The sequence below is a fragment of the Podarcis erhardii genome (assembly GCF_964252035.2).
Source record: "Podarcis erhardii genome assembly, chromosome: 4".
In the NCBI taxonomy this organism is placed as follows: Eukaryota; Metazoa; Chordata; class Lepidosauria; order Squamata; family Lacertidae; genus Podarcis; species Podarcis erhardii.
In genome coordinates, this window is record NC_138508.1 from 275528 (window position 1) to 286918 (window position 11391).

Below are 11391 nucleotides of genomic sequence, written 5' to 3' on the forward strand. Positions count from 1 at the left end.
AGACATGCCGAAGGAAGCAGCGTCCAGCCCTCGCCACGTCCAGCAGACCGCTGCCCAAGCAATGGCATGCGGAAGGCCGGCTAAAGGGCCCCTGCAGGACCCAGGAATCCGGCCGCTCCCTCTCTTGTAGTTCCGCCCCCGCCTCCCTCTCAGGTTTCCAGCCGTGGGGACACTGGAAAAAAATTGCTGGGGGGCGGGGAGCACAGAAGGAACGAAGCCTATTTGTAGGCCGGGGTGTGGCGCACACCTTAATATCTCTGAAAGAAAACCAACAGCACCTGTTGTGATGGAGTCAAGCAATGGGGGGGGGGGTTCCTTGGTTGGGGACTTCCCGCCCCCCCCTGTCACCAGCTGAGATGCGGCCGCCTCTGCCCTTTTTGGGGCGTCTTCAGCCACCAGCTGAAAAATAACGGCTTAGGGACCTGAGATGAAGAAGTTGTTCGCCCCGTCGCGGCTCGGCAGCGCCGCCCCCAGGATGGACGCTAAGACAGCCGTCGGTTGCCGCGGGACAGGGGCGAGCGAGTCTTCCTGGACCTCACCAGCCTTGCTTTGTGTAGGCAAGCCAGTCTGGGGCTCGGACTGTCCACTCCGGTGGGGAGCGGGAGGGGCGGCGTCGGTGGCGGCCCTTTCCCGTCGGCGCTTCTTTGAAACCTGCGTGAGCTGCGGGGCAGAGACCTGGCCTGGGCAGCAACAAGGCGGGGAAGGGAAGGGAGGAGGCGGCGTCTGGGCGCCATCCTCGCCTGGCTTTCTCGGTCTTATCCCTCCGCGCGCTAGCTCTGGGCTTCATCGGGAAGAGGCCGGTGCTCCCGCCCCGTCCCTTGGCGCTCAAGCCCTCAGGTGATACGTCTACAGCCGGGCTGGGTGGGGCACGTCCGAGGCCGCCCCCTTCCGATGACTCCCTGACGCCGTGGGCTGGGAGCGGACATCCCCGACGGCTCTCGACGCGCCTGTACTGTACTCTCTTCTCTTCCTACCGACAATGGTGACCGTCCGGAGCTCTCCCGCCTCGCCCACAGACTGGACGGGCCCCGCGGCGACCCCCGACGCCGCCGCCTCCACCCTCTCGACGGCTTCTCTGCCCCCGGACCCCGCGACTGCCTCGCCGCCGCCTCCGCTGCCGCCGCCCCCGCCGCCGCCCGTCGGCTTGAGCCCCGGAGCGCCACGGGCCTGGCCGGGCGGGGAGGGTTGCTCGGGGCCGCGGGCGGCGCGGCTGCGCAACTTCAACTGGGAGGCCATCCCGGCAGAGCGCATCCGGGGGCGCCACAACCTCTGGACGGCGCCCGGGCGGCGTCGGGGCGAGGGCTTCCCGCTGGACCTCGCCCTCCTGGAGGAGCTTTTCGGGCAGCGCCCGGAGCCGCCCGGGGGGAGCCTGCGGGGCCAGCCGCCGGCGGAGCAGGTGAGCCCGACGGGGCGGACGGTGACGCAGCGGGCTTCGCCCTCCCGGGCGCCCAGAAGGGGCCCCCGGGAGCCGCGTGTGTAGCCGCCTGTCTGGAGAAGTGGGGTGGGGGGCGCGAAGAGATCCGCTGGGGTGCCAGACGCAGCCTTGAGAAACGAGAGGAGAGGGTTGTGCGCCCATCTCCTGAGGCCCAGAGTGTGAGCAGAGTGGAGGGAGAAAGGTGTGGGGCTGGCCTGCTCCCTCCCCCAGGACGAGGGGACCTGGCATGGTTGGGGTGGGGGGAGAGGGAGTCACCCAGGTCAGTCCCTGGCTCAGTCCCCAACTGAGAGGATCCAGCGGAAGGAGAGGGGAGTCTGATCTCTCTTCTCCTGGCCAGCGGCTGCCTGTCAGGGCAGAGGGAGCCCCCTGAGAGCCAGGAGGGCCAGTTACCTGGTAGCTGCCTTTCTTGGGACCCCCTGCCCTTTGATGTGAAATCCAACTGTGGGAGCCTTGGAGCTGGGCTGGGGGGCTCAGTGCCATTTGGGTGGCGTCTTTCAAGGGTGAGAGAGCAGGGGAAGCAGCAGGAATGGTGGATCTGGTTTGGAAGAAAGCCTCTTCCCAGAAGGCAGCTGCCCGAGTGAAGCAGGACTGGGCTCTGGGCTTCTAGGAAGGTGCTGGGACAGGATCAGGACCTGGGTGGTGCAGAGAGGTTTGTGTGTGTGACACGTGGTGGCCGGCCGGGAGAGGCTGCACTTTCTTGCTCAAATCCTTCCCTGCTTCTCCCTCCTCCAGGTCTCCCTGCTGGACTCCAAGAAGATTCTGAACCTGGGCATCTTCCTCAAGCAGTTCAAGAGGTAGGCGGGAGGGCGGCTGGGCTGGACCACCAGAGGGGGGGTGAGGGGGCCTTTGGCCTGGGGGCAAGGATGGGGCTGGTGCAGAAGGTGCCAGCCCAGGTCAGGGAGCTGCCTCGTCTCTCTTCCCAGGCCAGTCCAGGAGATTGTGGCCGATATCCAGGATGGAGCAGGAGCCCTTTACGGGGCGGAGAAGCTGCTGGAGCTGACAAAGATGCTGCCTGATGCAGAGGAGGTGACTGCTGGGAAATGGGGGGGGGGAGGCCTGCTCCGCTCCCCAACTCCCAAGTGACACCTCCCCTTTTCTCTTTGGGAAGGCCAAGAAGCTGGCTGCGTTCCGAGGCTGCCAGAGCCGCCTCTCGGAGGCTGAGGTCTTTGCCCTGCTCCTCGTCCAGGTGCCCAGGTGAGAGGGTTGGCGTGGGTCTAGGGGGGAGCAGAGGCTTCAGCCGGCCCTTCTGGTCCTGCTGGGCTGCCCCTGAGCAGAGGAGCAGGATGCCCTCCTCAAGGACTGGGAAACCAAGCCTGGTGAGGAATGGTTGAGGGAGTTGGGAGAAGAGAAGGTGGAGAGCGCTCCTCAGATATCTGGAGGGCCAATAAATAAAGAAATAATTAACAGTGGAAGATGGAGCTGTTTTCTGCTTCTCTGGAAGGCATGAAACAAGGGATTCAACTCTCAAGAAAGGAGATTCCAACTAAACATGAAGAAGGACTTTCTGATGTGTTTGATTCCCTGAGAGGTTTTTGAGCAGAGGTGCTGTGGCACCAGCCATGGGTTCTTGAGCTGCCATTCCTGCGCTGCAGATCCTTGAGGTCCCTTCCAGCCCAGCGGTTCCATGATTCCCTCCTTCTCTTTCCCCTCCAGCTACGTCCACCGCCTGAAGCTCCTGCTCTTGCAGGAGGAGTTCTTCCCCCAGCTCAACTCGCTGCAGTCGGCCATCCAGATTCTGACAGAGGCAGCCCTAGGTACCCATGGGGAGGGGGGGGCACCTGAGTCCTGGGCATGTGGCTTGACTCTCCCCCCTCAGGACGGGCTGGGAGGAGAATGAGAGGGGCTAGACATTGCCTGGAGGCTGCAGAATGGCTATCAGTTTGTCCTGGTGGCAATGCAGAATTCCGAAGTGGGGCTCTGTCGGCCATTCAGTTGACAGGGCTGGTGTCCCAGAGGCAATGTGGGGTCACTGGAGTCACCTGGCAGGGGTGCCATCCCACACACACCCCTTTGCCAGTATGGACTGGATTGATCTCTGCCGCCCCCCTGATCTCATTCCCCCCTCCCCTCCCCCCCCAGAGTTGTTGGAGTGTGAGGAGCTGCACGAACTCCTCCAGCTGGTGCTGAAGGCAGGAAACTACATGAATGAGGTGAGGGGGCTTGGCTGGCGGGGGCGGGGGAGAGGGCTGCCTCTGGTCTGGCAGGCAGGAAATTCCGCCCTCTTGGGTCAGCCTCCAGGCCCCATGGGGGGTTGGGAGGGCAAGGGGGTTGAGGGGGGAGGTGCTCCACTCCCGGTGCGCCTCGGAGGTGGCTCTACCTGAGCAGGAGGTGGCACCCAGTTTCTCTGCTTATTGGCCATCCAGCTGGCAGCGGGAGCACCTCCTTGCACCCCCACAAAAGCCTGCAGCAGAGGGCAGAGGACCTGCCCTTCAGCGGGTGGCGCGACCTGGCCCCTGAGTCTCTGCTCTGAGCACCGTGGGCAGTTGGCACCAGCCAGCCAGGGCTTCTTTGGGTATTGGGCTGGTGAGAAGAGCTGTAAGAAAATGTGGCTTTGGGGAGGGGCACGGGCAGCGGCAGGGCAGGGCGTGAGCTGTGGCCAAAGAGGCTGGCTGGTGGGCTGGGATGCTCTGGCCTGTGACTCCACCTGAGGACAGCCCTGTTTCCAGAAGGTTTTGATGTTTGATGAGGATGTTTATCTGTGTTTTTGTTGGAAACTGCCCAGAGTGGCTGAGGCAACCCAGTCAGATGAGTTGGGGTATCAATTATTATTCTTATTCTTATTATTAATAGACTGGTGTCCCCTCTCCCTGCAGGGAGGCTACGCTGGCTCTGCGCTGGGCTTCCGCATGTCCTCGCTCCTGAGGCTCACGGACACCAAGGCCAACCGGCCAGGAATGGACCTTCTGCACTTTGTTGCCCTGGTGAGCTCTGCCAGCCCATGAGGGGGCACAGCGGGTAGGAAGGGGGCCTGTGGGGTGTGCCCCATGTGGGTGGTGCCCTCAGCAAATGCCGGCAGAAGGAGGGCCAGAAAAATGACTCCTTTCCTCATGATCGATCCCTAGCGTGGAATTTGCCCCTGTCACAGCTGCCATCCATGGGGTTGACATCTCCAACGACCCATCCACTATGACCCCAACATCTTGCTCCTGGTCTGTGTATATATATATGTGAAATTAAGATGGTTTTGCTCCAGCTTGCACTCTTTACACCTGTTCACACTGAATTGCTTTTGCCATTGGGCCAACCATTTCCTCTGTTTATGAAGAGCTCCAAAAGGACCTCTGCAATCTGTTTATTTTATTTTTTACCATCCTGAACAATTTAGCATCATCAACATGATTTGGTGCCTCACTGCTCACCTCTTGCTCCAGTTTAAAAACAGATACCGGTCCTTTGGCCGGTCTGTTAGTTCCTCCTCTCAGTTTCCTGTTCTGGAAGAGGACCGGGGCCACCTTGGCCCTTGTTTTCTCCCCGTGGGGCGGAAGGTGTTGTGCTTTTCCCATGGACTCTAATCAGCTTCCTGGCTGAGCGGGGACTGAGCCGGATTCCCCCTTCCACTCTTTCTCCCCTTTCCCTTGGCCCTGCAGGACAGGGCAAGCTCTCCAGGGCTAATTCACCACCTCCTTCCCCTTGCAGGAGGCAGAGAAGAAGGACCCGACTCTCCTGCAGTTCCCCAGCAAGTTGCAGCACGTGGGGCCTGCTTCGCGGTGAGGAAGGGCAGTGCTCTGCGCCCCCATTGGGGGGGATGGGAATGAAGGAGTTGGGGGGGCATCCCTTCCAGTTCCTGCCCTTGATCTCTTGTCTTTCCTGCTGGGCCTTCTGAAGCGGACTGGGCTTGCAGCTGTGGGGGGGGGGGTAGTCTGGCAGTCTGGGGGGGGGGCATGAAGCAAGTGCAGCTCCCCAACACCTTATGTGCTCCCTTTGCAGGATCGTTGACCAGGAGGTGATGGTGGAGCTGGAGAGCCTGGGGCAGCGCCTTCTGAGTGCCCAGGGGGAGCTGGAGGGCCTGGGCCTGGGCGCCCAGGTGGGGCCCTTTGTGCAGGTGGCTGCGGTGGAGCTGCAGGCCGTCAGGGCCTCCCAGGAGGGCCTGAGCCAGACCGCGGCCACCCTGTGCGACTTCCTCTGCGAGGACCCCGAGACCTTCAACCTGACTGAGTGCTGCCGCATCTTCCAGTCCTTCGGGGAGCGGTTCCTGGCTGCCGTGCAGGTAAAACCTGGCCCCCCAACGCGCTGGTGTGGTGGTGGCTTGAAGGGGGCAGTCTATGGGCCTCTGGAGGGACGTAGGAAGGCATCTTATAGCTACTCTGGCTATTGGCAGCAAGGGACATTCCCAGCCCCTCTGCAGGTGCCCCTGGTGGGAACTGAACCCGGAGCCTTCTGCAGGCTGCTGAGTTAAGGGCCCTCCCCCTGCTCCTTCTCTCCCCTCCCCCAGTCCTGATCACACATGAACCTTCCCCCATCTGGAGGGCAGTGGTGGGAGCAGGGGACTCCTCTGAGGTGGGGAGGCAGGTCCAGCCTGGCTCAGAGCCCCAAAACAACACCACCACAAACTGGCTTATAAGTATAAAACCAAATTTACTAGAATAATAGCTAAGGTGCCATGTGCAAAACAAAGGCTGCTCAGCAAAGAGCATTTTCAGATCAAAGCCACCACCCATCAGTCGGAAAGGCTGCATGATACAAAATAGCACTCCAATTACAATGTGTGGTAAACCATAAAAATTAGAAAATATCAGTCTCATACTATACTTTACCCAGTCATACAAAACGGTTTGCAAGATAAAGGAAGTGCCTGATGAAGCCTGTAGTGAAACCTGTAATATATCCGGAGAAGAACAGGTCTCCTTTTGCCCCCTTGCGCTATTCTCACCGGGGGGGGGGGGGTTCGATTTGCCTTCCCGTGATTGATCCATGCACACGGCTTTGTGTTTCCAACTCAAGACCCATTGAAGAACATCTTCTCCAGTTCAATCTTTGAAAAACAGCTTTGAAAAACTTTTTCATATTCTCCTGTGGGCTACCCTTGCCATTGTGGAGGCACGGGGTTGCCGTTCTGTGATTGGACTTACGCTACTTGTTGAACGGTTCATTTATCCAGTCTGTATAACGTTTATTGCACATGTAACTTGTTAAGATACAGTTGTACATTCATCCATTCCATGTTTACAGTGTCTCCAGGTTTTGTTTTGCACATGGCACCTTAGTGTGTTTGTTGCTTGAATGGTTACAAGTCTATCTCTATTCTAGCTATTATTCTAGTAAATTTGGTTTTCTACTTCTAAGCCAGTTGGTGGTGTTTTTGTTTTGTTGCGTTGGCTTAGAGCCCCCTCACCAATCGGGGCAGAGACTGTGGGTTGGGTTCCTTGCAATGGCTCTGCCTGGGGCACCTGAAGATCCTTGCATGGCCTCCCACTTTGCTGTGGCTCCAGCACCCCCTGCAGAGTGCAGGATCAGCTCCTGGCTCCCTCCTTCACGCAGCACATAGTGGAACTGCGGAACTCCCTCCCACAGGAGGCAAGGCACCACCAACCTAGATGGCTTGAAAGGAGGATTAGACAAATTCCTGGAGGCAGAGAGGTCTTTGGAAGGCAGCTAGCCAGGGTGTCTCGGCTTCTGGGAAGCACAGGAGGGGAGAGGTTTGGTGCTTGGAGGGGTTCCCTGGTTGGCCCCGGTGAGAACAGGATGCTGGCGCTGATGGCTCTTCTTCTCATGTCCTCCTCCTCTTTCCCCCCAGGACAACCAGGCTCGGGAGGCCGCTATGTGCCGGCAGCAGCGCCAGGAGCGCGAGCGCAAGGAGAAGCAGAAGCGGCGCTCCATCGCCAGCTGCTCGGCCCGCGACCCTGGCCTGCAGGACGTGGAGCTGGACCTCTTCTTTCTGCGGCCCCCTCGCTCCCGGAGGCGCAACCGGTCCCAGCAGGGCCTCCGCCTTGCCCTGGAGAGCCCCCAGAGCACCAGAGAGAGGGCCCTGCCGCTCGGCCGCCGGAGACACACGCTCACCGCCCTGCCCCCTTGCACAGAGCCCCCCAGGCCAGCGGAGCCGGAAGCTGCCCCAGCCACCCCCACCCTCCCCGCTGCTGCTGCCGCCCCCCCTGGCTGCGGCAAGAAGGCCGGGGGGCTCTTTGGGCAGGGCCTCAAGGCCTTCCTCAGGTCCCCCCCCATGGCCACGGTGGCCGCCTCCCCCCAAGGCCCTGCCTCACCCGAAGCCCCCAGCGGCTTCCGCTTCCCCACCCTGTTCCAGAAGAAGACCCCCCAGGAGGGCCCAGAGCTCCCCACCTCCCCCCTGTCTTCCCCCAAGGACGTCTCTGCCCTGGTGGGCTTCTTCCGCCGCCTGAGTGTGGGGGAAAAGCCACGGCAGGGAGCCCAGCTCTGAGACGGGGCGGCTGGGAGGGTCCCAGGGCAAAACTGCTGCCAGGCAACCCCTCCCCCCAGAGCATGGGGTGCCAGTTGGGGGGGGGCCTTTTCTCCCGCTGCCCACCTTGTACTGCCTCCACTCAAACTCTGCACTAGCCTAGAAGAACTGGTGACCTGCTGCTCCCCTCCTGCCCCCCCCTTGCAGGATCAGCCCCTCTTTCCCAGGCCACAGAGCCAAGGGCTGCAGCCGGCAATTTTAAAGTCTTCCCCTCCCACACCAATAAAAACACTTTTATATTCTCTCATCTCCCCCTTTTAAAAACTGTTCTGTCCGTTGACTCTCAATAAACTTTTTTGGAGCTATTTCTTGCCTGAGTGTGATCTGAGCTTTTGCAAGCTCTTCCTTCCGGGGTGGGGTAGGGGGGTGTTTTAAACTGGTGATTGACATCATCACCAACTATGTGCAATCAAGGCCAAGGCATCCATTGGGTCCTCATCATGGTTCGATTTTGCTCAATAGCAACTCAGGGGAACTGGGAATAAAGCTTATTCATAGAACAACAACAACAACCACCCCCCCACAGTCATGTAACTGAAACAAATCTCTTGGCTCTGTTGATATACAAAGCTTGAAAGAAATGATAAATGGAGATGATATGAAATGGAATTACAAACGGTACAGAATGTATACAGAAAAGGGGAAATAGAAAATTGAGTATATGGTAATTCACACAAATATGACTGATTGAATGATTGCAATTGGATATGATTTGTATGCTGATTAGCAAATGGCAAGCACTGGCAAAGCAATAAAAGGGCCTTTTTGTTGTTGTTGTTGTTTAGTCGTGTCCGACTCTTCGTGACCCCATGGACCAGAGCATGCCAGGCACTGCTGACTTCCACTGCCTCCTGCAGTTTGGTCAGGCTCATGTTTGTAGCTTCAAGAACACTGTCCAACCATCTGTTGTCCCCTTCTCCTTGTGCCCTCCGTCTTTCCCAACATCAGGGTCTTTTCCAGGGAGTCTTCTCTTCTCATGAGGTGGCCAAAGTCTTGGAGCCTCAGCTTCAGGATCTGTCCTTCCAGTGAGCACTCAGGGCTGATTTCCTTCAGAATGGATCGGTTTGATCTTCTTGCAGTCCATGGGACTCTCAAGAGTCTCCTCCAGCACCAGAATTCAAAAGCATCAAATTTTTTACTGTCAGGGCTGCCTCTAGGTCCCAGCTCACAGAGGACCAACGCCAGGCTGATATTATGTACAAAAGTCTTTATTGAAGTATAGTTTCCATTTTAAAGCCAGAGCGTGCAACCCTACGTCTAGACTCTAGATCGGCGAAGTCCTATCTGAATCACTTCCCCTTCCGCACCAGTTTAAGATCCTAGCCCTGCTCCACCTTCTGCGCTGCTCTCTCCTCCTCTCGGTCCTCCTGCCCTCTGGGGCATTGCCCTTCCTGGACTCTTCCGACGCTGAGTCGCTTAGCTCCTCCCCTTGCCTCCGGCGTGCTTTAGGACCCGGTTCCCAATCCTCACTCTCTGCTGTCCCGCGCTCCTGTACATTTGAACTTGCTTCTCGCGCCAACCCAGTGACCTTTCTTCTAACCGTTACACTGCTTCTATCACTGCTTCCCTCTTCCGTGACACTGGCCGGATCTGACCTCCCCTCCGTTGTACGACTCTCCGATGGAGGCGTGGTCAGCTCTGCCTCGTCTCCTCTCCCTGGTGGGGGAAGTACTGGTCCCGATGCCTGGGACCCTTCCCCCCCACTCTGCTCTGGTGGGGAAGCTGGTCCTGATCTCCAACTACTACTCTGGGAGTCCCTGCTCCCCCCTTGCTCCTGGGGCGTTCCCCTTGGGACCCCCCTACCCCTGGCCACTGGCGCTCCCTTCTGTGAATCTTCCGATTCGCTGGAGAGGCTTATGGAATCCCTCGGACCACTGTCTCCTCCTACACTGCCCTCTGATTCCTCGCCCTCGCTCTCCATTTCCCATCTTCCCTGTGCCTCTGCTCCTGAGCCCCTGACATTTATATATATATTTTTTGGCGATCAGGCACTTCCGGGTTAGCGCCATCGGCAATGGCAGCGTTCCTCTGACCGAGAGGAACCCGCTCCGTGGAATTCGGGTCATGCCGCGGCGGCAAAGGCGGAGACCCTTTAGAAATCCCAGGCGGATGAAGCCTGGGAACGTGGGATTCGGCTGACACCACAGGGAAACCCTTTTTCGGGGGTTCCGAAGTGTTTTGAATCGACCGCTATTTTTACGGAGTGAAGCCGCGTAGCCGTTGCCAGAGAGCGCTGACTTTTTCTTGTGGACAATTGGATCTTAAACAACAACCCGTGAGTAGAACGGAAATTGGATCTTTAAAGTATTTAAAGTATTTTTAAATTGGCACCGATCGGGGAAGGTCTAAACAGGAAGTCCGCCTCCCCTTTCTGTAAATAAACTGAAGCAAAGAACCAGTTAACTAAGGTCGTGGAGAGTTTTATGTAAAGGATTTAAATTCCACTGATTGAAACTACCATCAATATTTTTTTTTGGAAGCAGGGGAACCTGCAGGAGAAGGTTAAAATTCGGGAATTGAAGCGCCACTTCCCCAAACCCGGGAGTGGTCTGTGAGAGCCCGCTGACGGTGAATAGATAAATTTGACAGCTGTCAAGTTAGCTGTCAAGATACAAAAGAAGGACTTTGTTTCTACTGTCTGTTTTTGTTACAACCTTACGTTTAAAAGGAAGGAAGGAACTGTTACAATTTAACGTATGGGACCTTTGGGTCTGCGCTGGAAGGAGTGAAAAGGAACTTGAATCCCTCTAGAGGGAGCCTTGGGATATTGTCGTAAGGATGCAGCTGGGAAATTGATTTTAAAGATAAAAGCCCTGAGAAACTAGTTTTTGACCTTGGACTGTTTAAGGATGGCTGTTGGGAAGGAAATCGAGTGTGAACTGAACAGGGCATTTTATCTCTTGGGAAAGCTGCAAGACCAGATAAATGTTATGTCTACTAATGTGGTAATATTGGGAACAAAAGTGGGTATTGGTAAAGAAGCTGACAAGAACTTGGCACAGGAATCTCTTCCAACTGAACAAATTGAAGAATCTGAGAGGGAGAATCTTGTGAGTAAAATGATGCAAGGGGGAGCCGCAACCCTACAGAGGCAAATGGTGGACTACAACTTGAGGCCCTACATGATGGCAACTAGGAGAAGCAAATTTTTGGAGATGGAAGCCTGGCTTGGTTTGGAAAATGAAAGATGGAGAGATCACCCTATGTGGAGATCAAATGACCTTTGGGATACAAATCTGAGCCAGGTGGAGGTTGGAGCTTCGGGGGCCTTTGGATTTGAAAAGAGTGTGAAACAAGATTTGGAATATTCTATAGGCCCTATCTTTAATTACGGAAGTTTGGCAGGAAGGAATATGATCACTGTTGGGTTGGAGCTTCCCCAAGATCTGGTTTTCAACACCAAAGACTATCAAAAAGACCGGCAGAGGGGACATGAAAGAGACTTAAGAGCCTCGGACTTAAGATCTCCGGGTTGATGTTTTTCTGAGATTGATGGAACTATTGCTAGGGGCCAAAACCGGGGAGGGGATCTGGTGGAAGAAAATTG

The 11391-nt window shown here is 57.1% G+C and overlaps 1 protein-coding gene across 1 annotated transcript; it reads left to right on the forward strand.

Moving 5' to 3' along the window:
• Positions 1–979: 979 nt before the first annotated feature.
• LOC309340339 (FH2 domain-containing protein 1-like) lies at positions 980–8100 on the forward strand (the record flags this gene model as incomplete). Its single annotated transcript, XM_081859027.1, has 10 exons — positions 980–1396; positions 2168–2229; positions 2359–2461; positions 2544–2629; positions 3089–3189; positions 3515–3585; positions 4249–4356; positions 5072–5142; positions 5363–5642; positions 7170–8100. The coding sequence occupies 10 exons, from the start codon at positions 980–982 to the stop codon at positions 7803–7805; spliced, it is 1935 nt and encodes a 644-aa protein (XP_081715153.1). The 3' UTR covers positions 7806–8100.
• Positions 8101–11391: the final 3291 nt, after the last annotated feature.